The sequence below is a fragment of the Corylus avellana genome, chromosome ca4 (genome assembly GCF_901000735.1).
Source record: "Corylus avellana chromosome ca4, CavTom2PMs-1.0".
NCBI lineage: Eukaryota > Viridiplantae > Streptophyta > Magnoliopsida > Fagales > Betulaceae > Corylus > Corylus avellana.
Genome location: NC_081544.1, coordinates 29,630,093 through 29,646,012, shown reverse-complemented (window position 1 = coordinate 29,646,012; position 15,920 = coordinate 29,630,093). Strand labels below are relative to the sequence as shown.

The 15,920-nt window shown below is 36.5% G+C and overlaps 3 protein-coding genes across 4 annotated transcripts; all 3 read right to left on the bottom strand.

The window, feature by feature from the left end:
- Window positions 1-349: 349 nt before the first annotated feature.
- On the bottom strand, window positions 350-4,265 carry LOC132178386 (fanconi-associated nuclease 1 homolog). Its single transcript, XM_059590825.1, has 3 exons — window positions 3,695-4,265; window positions 634-1,142; window positions 350-547 (listed from the first exon to the last, which is right to left on the bottom strand). Exons 1-3 carry the CDS (start codon window positions 3,963-3,965, stop codon window positions 350-352), a joined length of 978 nt encoding a protein of 325 aa, XP_059446808.1. The 5' UTR covers window positions 3,966-4,265.
- A 1,098-nt stretch (window positions 4,266-5,363) lies between these two features.
- Window positions 5,364-8,209, bottom strand: LOC132178905 (protein WHAT'S THIS FACTOR 1, chloroplastic-like). Of its 2 annotated transcripts, none has more exons than XM_059591482.1 (2): window positions 8,067-8,209; window positions 5,364-7,306 (listed from the first exon to the last, which is right to left on the bottom strand). In XM_059591482.1, exon 2 carries the CDS (start codon window positions 7,024-7,026, stop codon window positions 5,551-5,553), a length of 1,476 nt encoding a protein of 491 aa, XP_059447465.1. In that variant the 5' UTR covers window positions 7,027-7,306; window positions 8,067-8,209; the 3' UTR covers window positions 5,364-5,550. The 2 variants fall into 2 exon arrangements, with proteins under 2 accessions (XP_059447465.1, XP_059447466.1); XM_059591483.1 differs by lacking the exon at window positions 8,067-8,209 and adding an exon at window positions 7,921-8,026.
- A 1,213-nt stretch (window positions 8,210-9,422) lies between these two features.
- LOC132179587 (uncharacterized) lies at window positions 9,423-12,850 on the bottom strand. The gene is made up of 3 exons (XM_059592327.1): window positions 12,308-12,850; window positions 11,081-11,855; window positions 9,423-9,622 (listed from the first exon to the last, which is right to left on the bottom strand). Exons 1-2 carry the CDS (start codon window positions 12,430-12,432, stop codon window positions 11,129-11,131), a joined length of 852 nt encoding a protein of 283 aa, XP_059448310.1. The 5' UTR covers window positions 12,433-12,850; the 3' UTR covers window positions 9,423-9,622; window positions 11,081-11,128.
- Between the last annotated feature and the right edge of the window lie 3,070 nt (window positions 12,851-15,920).

Sequence of the window (15,920 nt, the reverse complement as noted above, 5' to 3'; positions counted from 1 at the left end):
ATGATTATGCAAGAAGTAGCAAACCCAGTTTGATTGGCATTAAGGCTTAGTTGAGTTCAATCAATTATGCAAGGTGTTTAAAAACAAGTGTAATGTTCAATAACAATAACCTTTTATTGGTTATTATTCAAGGAGTATAGTTAATTAGATCATCACTCCAGAAGGTTGTTGCTTTTCTTTGTTGCATTCTTTTTTTTAACTACACTATATCCTTATTTATGTTAAAAGAAAAGAACTGTGGGAGCAATCCCATCAATGAAACGACAAGCTCTATTGAGTTTGATGTGAATGGATGCCAAAGGTACATAGAAAACTTTATTCAAGAAAGCACTCCCCTAGGCCTTACTATTTATATAATATAGAAGACGCTACCAGACACTTGAAAAAGTGAAAAAGCACAGAAATTCAGGCATGATTCTTTCCAATTTAAGAAATATATTACCTCAAAGCTTAGGCAGAACTTCTCAATTAAAGGAGACAAATATTGAGCTAATTCACGAGGGAGAAAGCCAAGCATTTTACCACATCCAGTATCTGCAGAAACAACCTGACTCAAAAGGACCATGCAATGCCTTTATAATAAATAATTTAAAACTTAAAACTAAAGGCAAAAGCACAGAATAGAGGAGTAACCTTGATAGCATTGGGATCCTTATCATTATCAGGGTCTCGTAGAAGAGAAATGCTTGCCCCAAGATGTAACTCCTTTTCATCACTAAACCTACGGCCAACAATAAAAGTTTCGAGAGTAACCCCAGACATGTCATCTATAGTTAAATCCCTGTCACCTTTAAGAACCTCATTCTTCGGGGACAATAGTTGGGTGGTGTCCAGATTGTAGTTGATCCTGTCATCATTGATTGGGTTTTCAGACGGACCATCTTTGTAAGTTTGCACAACAGACTCTAACTTTAGGGATGATCCAAACAGATTAATGTCATTTTCTTCAATAGCACTAAAGTCGGGCAATCCATGAACAGCACTGCGTACACGATGGTCATCGAGACCTGTATCACACACACTGTTTTCTAACTGTTCTAACTCAAAGGAACTAGCTTGAACCTTAGATTGTGACCAGAAGTTTGACTGAAGAAGAGTCTGTTGGGTCAATTTTCGTTTGGTTCCTCGAGACAGGCATGCATCTGGGGGCCATTCATCAAAACCATAGAGTAAGCATCCAATACGGTCACTCAAAAATCAGAGATATTAAAACATTAGATAAAAAAGGTTACAATATGAAATCATGATTCTTTTTCTTTTTCTTTTTTCTTTTTGTAAAGTACACAACATCAACAAAAAAGAGACTGGGGCACCGCCCAAGTACACTAGAAGTATACAAGAAGTGAGTTCCTCATACAAAAAAAAAAAAAAAAAAAACTAAACATGTAAAGAATGCATGGTCCAAAAAGGGAAGAAGACTAGACAAATGAGAACCAGTAATCCAAGAAATTAAAAAATGCAAAAGAGGATGCCTCAATATCATTACTCGATTGGTCTGTCCCATAGAATGTTCAAATTCAGCTATTCCATACCATCCATAAGTGAAGCCATAAAAGAAATCTATACAAATATTATTCCACACAAAGACCAGGTATGTTTAGGATCAAATATGGCCCTTAAATCTTAAGTAATGCAACATTTGCACAACAGCCCTATAGGGGGACATTTAATATCATGACTATGCAAAGGATCAAATTTGAGTTTTATTGGAAAGGAAAACGTAACAATCTTCGACGATTCATCCAAGAGTATGATGAATGTCAACTGCAACAAAACTGAAAATGTGGAACTAGCAGGCCTCCTTCAACCTTTGCCAATTCCAAGCACAGTATGGACTGAAATTAGCATGAACTTCATAGAAGGACTTTCCCTCTCACATGGCCAGAATATGATAATGGTAGTAGACGAGAGGCTCTCCAAGTATGCCCACTTTGTCAGCCTTTCCGATCCATACACAGTTGTTACAATAGGTAAACTTTCTTGGACGACATATTCAAATCGCATGGCACGTCTTCCACCATAGTCAGTAACCAAGATCCTACCTTTACCAGTGTATTTTGGAGGAACTTTTCATTTTATAAGGAACTCAGTTAGGTCTTAGTTCATCTTACCACCTACAATCAGATGGACAACTAGAAATAGTCAATAAATGCCTCGACTATTACCTTTGTTGCTTCATTAGAGCAAGACCCAAATAATGGTCCAAATGGTTATCACTGGCAAAATGGTGGTATAACACCAACACTCACTCCACCAAACTAACCCCTTACGAAGTTGTATATGGTGTTCCCCCTTGTCTCATTTCCTACATTCCAAGCACTACAAGGGTGAAAGCTGTTGAAGAAGTGCTAAAGACCAGAGATGTCCTCCACTTCAATTTCCACCCTGTTAAGTCTTTTTGGTCCGGAGCAGGCCGGTAACGGACCTACTTACCTGTTGGAGCGTGTGTTGACGACAGCATGTAAGTCTTCCTCTACCGCTCTCCGCCCCACTCCACCTCCGTGCAACTCAATCCCTTGCCTGCTCTAACATGCAACGGCTTTTGCACAGCACAATCCGTTGCTTGTTCTAACACATGTAATAGTAGCGAGCAGTTCCTTCCCAGATTGAGAAGCTTGAGCAAGAAATTCGCCTTTGTCATATATTCCATACCTTTGTCATATATTCCATACATCACACTAGATAGATACTATATTCTCAAGGAGAATTTTTAGACAAGCCCACGATGGAATGAAAATATTTGCTGACCTTCATTGAACAGAATGAAAATTTGAGGTGGGAGACTGAGTTTTCTTACTTCTTCAACACACTGTTTCAACAAGGGTTTTCAGCCCTTATCAGGCAATCCAACACATTGTTAAAGTAGCTTACAAGCAGGACCTTCCACCTGACACCAGAATCCACCCAATGTTCTATGTATCCTGTCTTAAAAAGAAGTTGGTATCTAGGGCTACAGCCCAACCAACCCTGCCTGAGCACCAAAGAATAGATCTTGCATCCAAAAACATAGACTATTTTACCGAGAAGAATGATTAAATAGGGGGAAACCAAGCAACCTCTGAAGTTCTCGTTAAATGGTCTCAGTCCGTGATTCAAGATGCAACCCGGGAAGACTATGGCCAGCTGAAACAAAAATTCCCTAGCCTTGAGGACAAGGTTAATTGAAGAGGCAGGCACATGCGCCCGGGCCTTAGGTGTCCACGAATAGATTCCTGTCAGTAGGCTATTAGGAAGAGATCTGTCGTGGCTGGTTTCTAAGGAAAAATGGGAAAATTTGAGCTGTTAGTGGAAGAAGAGGAAGAGGTCTAAGGATCAGTTGTAATCATGTGCGAATTAGTGAGTTATGAGTCCAAGTTGGTTAAATGTTAGTGTCCTTGTCAGTCTTTCATTTGTATTTAAGAAGCCTCCTGATTAATGAACGAGCAATGAGGATTTGTATCTTGATTGGACCGGAGGCTGGGAAACTTCTCTCTTTTCTTCATTTTCAGTCTCTCTTTTCTCTCTCGAAGAAAGCTTCTCAAGTTTAAGAAGCCAACCACCATATAACATTAAGAGATAACAACTTCCTATGCAAGCATATTTTAAGAAGCCGGTAGTGGCTTTATCACAAACACCAAAGCTGCAAACCCATATATTCCTAAAAGTACACATAAAAATCAATAAATATATATGATATGAAAAAAGAAATGCATACCAAGATGAGTGTTGATGGCATTGTGTTCCCCACTAACTTTGTGCCCACAAACAGGGCAAGTTACCAATTCTTCTGGGTGACAAGTCTCGTTCCCAAATTCTCTCTCTTCTTCGCATTCGTCTAATTTTTTATGAGCCTCTGCATTCTCAACGGAGACGACTTTCCCATCATTACCGGTGCCGACAGGGGCGGAGAGAAGAGTTTCACGATTGGGAAGGAAGTGACGCCGTTTGCCCACCAATCGGATCAAGCTCTCTCTTCCGCGGAGCATTTTGGGCTACATATAAAAATAAAAATTATTTTCTCTGCTCTCCATCAGAATCTAAAAGAGACTCTCTCTGAGCTTCGATTTGAATCGCTTTTGTTCTTGTTTTTCGTCTCTCTATAGCTTCTGCGTCTCATTGTGAGGGTATTTGGGCTTGTATATGTTATATACACGGATTGAGCACTTGCAGTGATTTGCCCCACCTATTATTTCTCACTCCGCTCGGGAACTGCTTTGCCCCCAAATTTCCCAAACCCGTTGCAACCCTAGCTGTTAATTAAGAGCTCGATTCCTGTGAAAGCTTTTGTAATCTCATAAATAATAGTTTATATTTTGAAGAACCACTTGATCGCGCCTACCCTCATAAAACAACGAGAGATCAAAAATGTCCCGCCGTTTTTTTAAAATTTAGAGTATTTTCATCATTTTTTTTTTTTTTTGCTCATAAACGGAGATTTTGGGTAGAATTGTAATTTCACTTCTTCTTTTTTGACAACTCCACCCTCCCATTTACAAATGCATGGACTTTACAAATGCATGGACTGCTGGAGAGGATCCAAATACTTGAGGACAATGGGTAAATGAACAGTAATTCAAAGGAAAAAATATAATTAACCATAAAAAATTGATATGAATTTCTTAAAAACTAGTCTATAGGTCGACAAAAAAACATGTGTTTTTTACGTACTAACTACTAAATAACATTTTAGAGAGTAGCTTCTATGTGGTCATAACACAAACCAAAGCTTTTGTGCACACCATTAAAAGGTTGACATATCAATTTGGAACAAGAAAAATATATGCTAGCAAAATACATGATCTAGCATTCTTTCACTTTTTTTTTTTTTTTTCAAAAAAAGAAAAAACTCCTCCCATCACAAGCACCACTACCTCCAACCATGCCGGACGCCGTCGCCCAGGCCGAGATCTCTCTCTCTCTCTAGATCCGTAGATCTAGAATCGTTCCAGCCACCGCCCATGCCAGACATCGCTGCACAAGCCGAGATCTCCCACACCACAACCGATTCCTGCCATTGATCAAATCAACTAAAACCATGGAGACAGAGAGAGACAATTCTCATGGTTACGATGAGAGAGAGAGAGAGAGAGATCCATCCCAGGCGGCGGCGGCATCTAGCCTGGCTAGCGGCGAACGGTGGGCAGTGGCTGAGTTGGGAGGGTTTTTTTTTTTTAAAAAAAAAAAAAATAGTGTAAGAAGGGTGAGATCATGTGTTTTGCTAACACACACATATTTGTTGTTCTAGGCGGATGTGTAAACCTCTCAATGGTGGACATAAAAGCCTTGGTTTGTGCCCATACCACATTGAAGTTATTCTCAACACGTTATTGCATCATCAACAAAACAAGCACCCAACCTGTAGGTTGACATATACCCCAGTAGAATAGACCAATATGGCTCAAGTAGTATAAGATTGTTTCTAGTAAATCTAAATGCAACAAGCAATAGTGTATGAATTTATGTTACAATTGCTACCTTTGCATCACGATATCATAACACTAAAAAAATTTATTTCTTACTTTTACTATTTTCCATAAGATATGTACGTTGTTTCATCAACAATATTCATGATTACCAAGGTTCCATATTTGCTCCATCTACATCATTAAGAAGAGAAGCAGAATCTGCAGTCCAAAACGCCCCACTCTCCATGTGACCTAATGATTCGCTGCTCTCATCATCACCGACCACGACGACACAGTCCAAATCTGAATCTTCATAATCGAACAAATCATCCAAACCATCATCATGATCATCATTATTGTGATCAACCTCGTAATCATCATCATCATCACCATCATTAGAGTCACCAGTGGCATAGCTATATATCATAGCCCTTCTTCTCTCTCTTCTCATCTTGTTCCCTTCCCTAACCAACGCCATCAACTGGTCTTTTATAACCGAAGTCTCGTCCTTCTCCAATAGGGCTCCTTTCTCATCATACCCCTCCACCAAAAACACAGAGTCCCTCTGCCCTTTCAAACTCACGTAGAATAACTCTGGGTGCCTCACAAACATTCCCCTCAGCTTGTTGGGTAGCCCAAACTCCTTCCTGAAATGAGTCAAGTGGTCAATTAAAGTCCTCTTTTCAATCATCATCCCCAGCACCTCTCTCACCACTGCACAAGCTCTTTTCTCTTCTTCGATGGACTCTTTTGCTAACACCCCCGCAGAAGTATTATAAGGGCATACAGCTGGCATTTCCCCAAACTTGATCAGAAAATCCTGGTGATGTCTCTTCAAGTTCAGTCCCTTTCGAAGTCTCAGCTGTTTAAATTTCAAAGGCCTGTCTACTATCATATCATGTGAATGAACTTCAGGAGAGGGTAGAGGATTTGCCAAGTGTGGATCCCAAGATACAAGCTCAAGTGCACGGCCATAGGAAGTATCCACAGTTTTAAATTTGTCAGGGTGGTCATTGCAGAGACGGGAACGGAAATTAGGGGGGAGACCAAGATCTGGAGCAAGGTGAACCAACTTTGACAAAAGAAGCCGACGGTGAGATGAAAGCATGAGAAGTTTCTGGAGTTTAGCTGCCAAGGTCATTGAGATTGCTGATTTGAGTTTTAATTCCTGGGAGGCAAGGGCTGCTGCTGCTGGGGTTAGACGGACGCAAAGTTGAGAATATGATTTTGTAGCATTGAATGGTAAGGGTGGTCTTGGGACTGAGAAGACTTCAAAAATTAAAGGATAACGATGAATCATAGAGAGGAGTGAGCGAGGCTTTGAAAGGGAAAGGTAGGATCGACATTTTGAAAGAATGTGGAGTAGCATATAGTGTTTTGGTTTAGAAAGGAGCAGTGTTTTCAGCTTTTGAACAAACCGAATCTTGTTTTGCTTCACAATATGCCTGTCTAGCAAAGGGCTTTGAACAATTTTGCGAGATGAACAAGAAATAGAAATGGACAAATTTTTGAAGTTCTTACTGCTCTCGTAATGTTGGTTAATGTTACCATGTAACCAAGAAGGATTCCTAGGGAGGAAACTAGAATTGAGGAAAGAGATTGGGCAATCCATTTGGGATGAGAAAGGCAGGGACAGTGCCATTTTTCAAACTTGTAGTAACGACAAGCTTTAAAGCCTACAACTTGTTGAAGGAGGGTAACATTGCCAAAAGATTAGATAATATAATACCATGAATCTCATTCTTTCCAACTGATTGTAACATAAAATAGTTCCTCAAAAGGGCTGTGCTATTGAGCAGGTTGAAGCAAAATTCTCACTGATAAGCACAACTGATCAAGGAATATAGCTACATAGGTGATAATAATAGGTGCTTCATCTGCAGCAGGCATATTGCGGATTTTCTTTCAGATTTCCTTACCATCTGCAAAAAGACATTCACTGCCATACCTTAACAAAGTATTAATATGTTAAATAAAATGCGTAGTTCACACTGGATGGTTGCTGACATATGAATACACTATTTTCTATTCATATGGTGATTTTTACTGGAGGTTTGAGATTGCGTTAAAACCAGAACCATTTATATTCTATAGCAAAACAACAAAAAATTTAACTGGAGGGACTGACAGTTGTATAGGGTCATTAGAATTCGCAACATACACAAAAAATATACATACATAAAAGTATTATGCAGAACATTCACGTTCAGTTAAAACAAAACCTTTTCAAATATCATTGTTAAAAGAAAAAAAAAAAAAAAAAACCCCTCCTTAAATACATTAACAAAACATAGCTTTCTTCCTGGGTAATATCAAGAAAAAATCAACTAAAGTCAAGCGGCAAGCAAGTATTTTTCTCTAAGCAATTAATTTCGATAGGACAACTCGTATGTATTTAGAGAGCAGCAGACATGGTTGATGGTTCCTTCTTTGGTTTGCCACTCCAAACTCCAATTGCAATTGATATACATGCGAATCACATAGACATTATAACGAACAAATGGAGAGCATGTTAGAAATGTCAACGTTCACTCACTGTAAAGCTTGGAGAAGTTAAGGACTCCGAAAGTAGGTTTCACAGAGAAGAACGGTGATGGAATATTACTGCTATTAAGGAGAAACGAAAAGAAAGCTGCAAGCCTGCATGCATGGAAGACAAAGATAACAGAGCAATTAACTCACCTGAAGATATTGAGCTATATGTCTCACTCGTGCAAGCTTTGGGTCTTAGCCCTCCCTGAGAAAGGACAGGAAAGGTACTACTTTCACAAGTGAGAGACCCTACGACTTAGGAGGAGATGCTTCTGCTGAGGTTAGGGACGTTGGTCGAGTGAGAGCTTTTAAGTTTATCTCCTGCAACTTTTTTTTATATTTTATATTTTTATTTTTTTTAATTAATTAATTTTTTTTATTTTATTTTTCCGTAGGTGACCAACCTTTGGAAAAAGATCTTCTCAATTTCAAATTTTCTCAATTTTTTCCAGTTAGTGCATTTAGAAGGATAATATTGTCCAAAAATTTTAACCTCAAAAAAATTTGGAAAAATTTGCCCTTCTAAATACACTAATCGGAGGAAATTGAGAGAATTTGAAATAGAGAGGATTATTTTTCCCAACCTTTAGTATGTCAGTGTGTACAGATCACATATTTCGAGTTTTAATTTTATGGTTTAAATAAAGTGCACCATTTATCATATTTATTTTATAAATATATATATTTTATAAGGATTAACGTGACGTATTTTAAGTGGCTATTTTTTTTTTAAAGTAATTGATATAAAAAATACTTAAAAAGTGGCACTTTGGTCAATGTAAAATTGATATGATAAATAAGTGTGAAGAATAGTATTACTCTTATGATTTAGAAACACACAATTTATCACAAAAATTGATACTTTAGTTACTCAGTAATGCTATATACTACACTCTTATTTTACTCGGCTAATGTGATAGTGTTCATAATATATATATATATTAACAAGGGTTATAGCATTTCCCTTAACTATTTCAATTATTTAATACTATTTATTGCACATTCCGTGATTTTTTATTTTAGTTAAAAAAATATTTTGATGTAATATAATGGTAAACTATTTTACGGTATAATTCCTATTTAAAAAGAGTTTTATGTTTTGAAAAATATTTTATATTAATAATTTTGGAAAAAAAATATATATATGTTTTTCGTTTAGAGTAATGTTATAAATCACATTTTTATAACACACCTATCTTACAATGCTAACGTAACCGTCCCAACCATCCCTTGGATCACTACCTGTTTAAAAAAAATTCAAGAGTTAGTTGTAACTGCACGTTAGCATTGTAAGATAATTATAAGATAAAAGTGTGATATATACCATGCACCAATTGTGATGGTTGGAGAAGAATTCTAGTTGTGCTCCGCATCAAACGTTTTTATTTATTTATTATTATTTTGTTTTATTAACCTTAAACAGAAATTAACGACCTGTCATAGACAAGAAAATAAAATTAAGCAAGTGAAGTGAGTATGAGAATCTCACTATGAATTGAAATCAAATATAACGAAAGTTGCATCTCATTTTAGTTGTGATATGAGGCAATAGAAGGGTCTATTTGAAATTTGATTGGCTATGGAATCCGGTTCTTCCACAATACATTGGCATTATTCAGCACATATGTTAGAAATCAATGGCTAAAGATGCATTGATTCTATCCATCCATCCATCCCTTTTCCCGCTTTGTTCTTCATGCTTGGAGCTGCGGATAATTAAGGTGAAATATTAGCAATCAAATGTATAGCAATCTCATAAAGAAAACTATATATAGACCAGAAGATATGTACTACAGAAGACCAGAAGCCTGCAACTTTGTTTTGAAGGCATTCATGTATTAATTTGATCATGTTTTATCCATGCTTTATTGGCTTGCTCAGGCAGGAAGTTCAGGAAAAATCATCAAATTTATTGTAAAAGCTGAAGATAAAGGTCGATATGCTAGAACATCATGAGAGTGATTGTTTTCCCTTTCAAATTTTTGATTTTATTTTTGCAGATATATATTTCTTTCCCGGGAAAGGAAAATATGGGAGGGTATTAAGCAAATCTCCTACAATCTTATACATATTTTTTTTTATAAGTAATCGAAATATCATTAAAAGCTTAAAGTATTCTCAGATACATAAAAAGTATACAAGAGAGACCACCTACTTAGAAGGGAAAAAGAGAGAGAAAAAAAAAATCATGATAATTAATCACCAAAGGGGAAACAAAAACAGTTGTCAAAAGATACAAAGTATAGAAAAATAAAGCCTTAATCTCTTCCAAAGTCTCATTTCAGTCCTCAAAACTTTTGTCATTCATTTTCCTTCATAGACACCATAACAGGCATGAAGGTGCCGTATTCCACAAGCAGCACTCCAAGTGCTACCAGCAATCGACTAGCACGCATATAAGTCAACTACTCGATTGTCTAGACATAACCCAAGACAGACTGAATCGATCTACTGAAGAAAACATCCTATAAGGCTCTGATAATCTCACAACGGAGAAGGTGGTCCATGGACTCCCCACTCCTTCTACACATACAACACCTATTAACCACAATAACATGACGTTTCTTCAAATTGCCTGTAATAAGGATCTTACCTAGGGCCTCATGCATGATATGTAAATTCTTCTTCTTCTCATTTTTTCCTCCGATCAAATTGTACGTGTGTATTATGACAGTTTGAACTTTTATGTGTTTGTGTGCAAAACTTAATTGTCAGTTGTAATGATAGGCACATGAAAGACAATTGGCATACTTCTAGCTCCTGAAATGATGAAAGTTTGTATCCCAATACTTTTATGGTATTCAATTCCTGATAAAATAAAAATAAAACTGAAACCATTTCTGCAGAAAATTAACTAAAGCAAACAATTCTCTTATACACTCGGGAGGACATTGGAAAAGAAATTATATGCTGAACTTTTGATCCCAAAAGGGAACAGGATACTGCAATAAACTCAAAAACAAGAAATTATATGATTGAAGATTCTAGTCACTAACGTTTATAAATTTAGTTACTTTTAAATTAACTAAGCTCTTTTGGAGTGTTTATGCTTACTAGTTTAGAGCATTTGCATTTAAACTCCACAAGTTACATTAATAACTCCTTAAATCTTAAGAATCAAACCATGTATATTGCAGAAACATTATAGACCCAAAAAATTGTACCTTGATATATACTGCCGAGAATATATATATTTTTTTGTATCTGTTTCATTATTTGGGTTTGCATCCACTGAACTTGAACTTTAGTACCCATTGTTTTTCTCTCGACATATTTACATTTGCTGCTTCACAATCATGATCTCCTTGAAACTTCTTGTCCAAGCACTCATCTGTGAGTTCAGATTTGGAATTACTCTCAATATCGACCATTCCTCCATTTTGCTCACCCCCATGTTCAGGAGGTTTTGCTGAACCACAGCCCAATATTCTGTTAATTCTATGGAGATCCTCCAAATTACAATGCTTTGCTATAGCTAAAATATCCACCATTGACCGCTTCTTTCGTTTCCCCTTATACCTTTTTCGCTTATGCCTCAACCCCTTGGAAGAAATCTGTGATTTGCTGTTCTTATCAACAGAAGGAATATCAGAATTTTTCTCTTCAAGCTTATAGCTATTGCTAGAAAGAGACAAATTGCAATCCTGGCCTGAAACTTTTGATAATTCTTCATGAGAGTATGAATCACACTCATCTTTAACAAGTTTCTCCTGCTCAACAGAATCTGGTGCTTTATTGTCAAAGGAATCAGTCTTTTCAATATCTTGTTCAGAAAACTTGAACTTTGCACAACCTCTAAGTGATTGAATAGCCGAATCGCGAGGTTCAAGAGGCGGCAACACATTTCTGATTCCATGCTTGAAACAGATTTGCAAATATTTCTCTGGAAATGGCCAGCTACGAAGGATATCGTTTTGACGAGAAGCAAGAACAAACTGTCTGCAATACAGGCAATTAGAAGTGAATATTCACGGAGAAAGAGTCCAAACATTAAACAAGATGGCAATTCAAACTCATGCCGGAGTTGAGACATGAATGAATTAGAACAATTGAACAAGATTACAAAAAATCTGAAGGTAAAGGGTAATCACCCATTTATTGGAAACATTCACATGTGAAGCAGAATTTAATTAGAACTCTTTCAACAATCAGTTTCTCGAGATATATATTACGAAATATTAATCAAAACCCAAATATGTTCTTCGTATAAGGAACACAAATTCACAATGTCATTGAAGAAAGAACATTCGGTTCAATAAAAAGCAGTGCATGTGATCAAGTGCAACATCGCAGACCATGCAATACGGGTGCATAAAATAGTAAGAAGAAGAAATTCAGAAAGAGTAGAAACAGCGAAAATTCAAAACCAATAATATTCAAAATGAAATCACCTTATAGAGAAGGACCCGATATCTGCTTGCATGCCATTGCCGTTGAGACCAATTTGTTGGTGCAGAGAATGCGAAATCTCAGGTGGGTTTTGCTGCTGAGACAGCATTGTAGGAACAGCACGCATTTCAATCAGTGGATGATGAAAAATCAAAATAATGAAAGGAAGAAATCAACCCAGTTTAGATTACAACCGCTGGAAACTATACAAACAAGAACGGGACCAAGAACACCATAAAATTACCAACCAGAAGCACCAATCCTAGACCTCGATAACCCAGGAAGAGAGATCAGAGAGATAAGAGAGCGCGATATCAAAAAGCAGGTAAACGAAACGTAGAGACCCCATAAAGAAGAATAGCAAGAAATTAATGAAAGAAAAACGGAAGAGTTTGACTTGTCGGACGCACCAAGGGAGAGGAAGTTTGAAGGAGAAAAAGCTTGGAATTGCAGAGAAAGCTCAGAGGTGGCCGGAGAAAAGAAAGCTAGGGTCAGAAGACAGAAGGGTATGCTGACGATGGTGGTGAAGGGAATTACAGTGTCAGATAGGGTGAGTAATAGCAAGAGGGAGCTGTAGAGCCCTGCTGGTTGTTCTATAATTCTATTTATTTATTTCTCCTTTTGCCTCTCTTTTTTTTTTTTTTTTTTTTTTTTTTTGTTTATTTGTTGTGGGAGGTCTTTGTGGATCAAAAAACAGGGCACAGTGGGTCGACATAATAATGTACAGTATTTAAAAAATAAAAATAAAAACTTTTTTTTTTTTTTTTTTTTTCTCTCTCTCAAAACTGTCCTTTTTTCCTTTGTTTTGAAGCAAATCAACCAATAGCATTAGTATTTGGTCGAATAGTTCACTGTTGTTGAAGCAAAACCCTGGCAAGTTGCATATCTCTGGGTAAAAATGCTTAAAAGCATCCCCTATAACTAGAAATAAGGGATAGTCAGATCTTGCAAGTCGCTGTGCTAAAAAGCTTGTTTAGCAGAAGGGGAGCTAGCTATGAATATCTACTATTATCCAACAACAGTAAAACTCAATGGGAAGCTACCTTTCGATTTCCCCCCACAACAGTAAATTCTAATCAAGCATTAGATTTGATAATGAACTTTATTGTAAGTGGATATTCTGTTTTCAATTCTGTGGTGCTTTCATACTTCACAAAATTTGCAGCTTAATTTCTTCGAAGCCACATTTTGCAGCAAATGAAACAACATGATCAATATTGGAGCCAAAGCTTCATTCAAAAACCATGAAACCAATTGTAGAATATGGATATTGGGAGGCTGGAATGGTTGAGGTTTTCCTTATTAGTAGGGGTTTTCTGTTCTTGTAATCACTCTTAAAATTTAAAAATTTTATATATCATACAAATTTTTATTTCGAAGTTATGATTGCAAAACGGATTATATTAGGTGAAGTTTTTCCTATGCGAGATTGTTATTCAGGCATCATGGTCTCTTGATGGTTATCCCTTCATCTTAGGGCCATTGTCCCCAAATAAATGCTTTGACAATCGGTTTGTTCTTTCAGTTCAAGTTCACCTCCTTATTTTGCACCAAACATATGCTCAGCTTACATTCTGATAGGGCATGTTTGCATTGCTCTCTAAATAAGTTTTGCCACTGACACAGTTCAAGTGCTGCATGTCAATTGTCATATCTCTTAGACGTTGGAGGTTATTTTATATGATCACCTTTTGAAGGCACTGGGAATATCAGAAAACCAAGCCTTCAGATGGCAATGGGAGTAATGAATCTTTCATCTTCATAAAATTGACTTCCATAAAATGCAGAAGTATTGTGTGAAATAAGTAGTCATGCCAAAATGGTTTCAGCTTTTGAGCTAAAATTTGCTTTAGATGGTTTAATTTCAGCAAATACTGTTTTTGGCAAGTCTTTGACTGCCAAAGAGCTTAATACCCTGTTTAGTCTTAACCCATGAGTTTTCTTCTTTTGTTTCTTTCTTTGGTTGCCTGAGTTCCTCAGGCTAGTTGGAGTACATTTTTTCTTTTCTTTGGCTGAAAATTTTAGAAAGTCGTCATTCGCCAAGAACGTTTTTATATCCTGCAGGGAATCGAAGCACAAAAAGATACACCTTGGTTTGCTTGCACCATTACTATGAACACAGACAAGCTAATGAGTAATGGCCTGATTTGGTTCTTCAACAAAGAAGTGCGCTTCAAGCAGTTTTACCAATTTGATCGAAACGCAGCAAAGGGTTTATATATAAGTGCCAGATCTTGTGCTTCACAAAATTTGCTCTAGACTTCCTGAAACACAAATATTCTTATATTTTCTTCTTCTGTTACTATACTAAAGGTTAAAAGTTAAGGGTTTAAGCAAATCAGTATTCAATAGTTTTAAGACTTATGAATCAATAGTTTGACCCTTAACACTTGATATGAGAGCAGAGACCGAATCATGGATTAAAATGTCTTGGTATTATATATGAAATAGTGGTAAGTGATCGAATATCCAACGATCCTATGACTTTTGGATCAATGGTTAGATCCTTAGTTTTTCTTCTGTTACTATTTTTTAATGCTAAAATGGCATGCAGAGAATGTTTATATTCTGGTAGGCTGGCAAAATTAGAGTTTACTGGACTCTATCTATCTTTGTTTGCTTTATGCAAACAGGAGGATTATAATTGTATATCCAAGAGATCCTTGCTGTAAACTTGGTGCCATTCAAATACTAAAGTAAAATTCGTTAAAGACAAATCTAGAAAGGGTAATATTCAAGCCATATTCTGTCTTCATCTTATAATTTCCCATCTTCAATTGCACATCGATATCCAATATGCAGAAGAAAAGCCAGGTTCCACCATCTAATTCCTCTTCAGAAAGAGAGAAAAAAAAAAAAAAAAAAAAACCATACAAAATAAAGCAAAAATATTGCTGAAGAAAGTCATAAACTTGGGGATGCTTTCATTTGAATCATCTTATTATGGATCCTTAACAAATTCCAAATTGCAGACGATCGAAACACGTATAAAAGAGAAGGTTCCATATTGTTGCACTATTCTTGAGATCACTCTACCACAATGCTTTGCAGATAGATGCAACTTGCTGTTCCTATTTTTAAGAATCAAAGTCCTACAATATATCCAATACTCCTGGGTTCTGCATGGAATTTGTTGAAATTATCATACGGTCAATGATGTGACTGAAACCCATAACAGCATTTTCTCCTGTTCTCAGAAGAATTCTTCACTTCTGGGTCAAAACTGAAATAAAAGCAAAGTTCCTTCTTTTTCCTAGGCGACTGAACTGAAACAAAATCAATTCCGACTTTGTTTGATATAAGGGATCGTGCCCTAGAATCTATATGAACACTACCAAGATTTTCAAAAAGCTTAGCAAAAACTAGATGTAGGCAGACAAATTTGTTGAAAATTGAATAACTCACACACACTAAGAGAAAGAACAAGAATTAATGGAAGAGAAGAAAAAAAACTAGTAGAGGGCTCTGATTCTTTTATTCATCTTGATCAAAATTACTTGTTTACATGGGTATTTATAGACTACAAAGGATAGATCCTTCTAGCTTCTAACATTAATATCATTACTCAACAAAATTACCATTGGCTATGCTAAAACAAAATAGAGTCATTATACA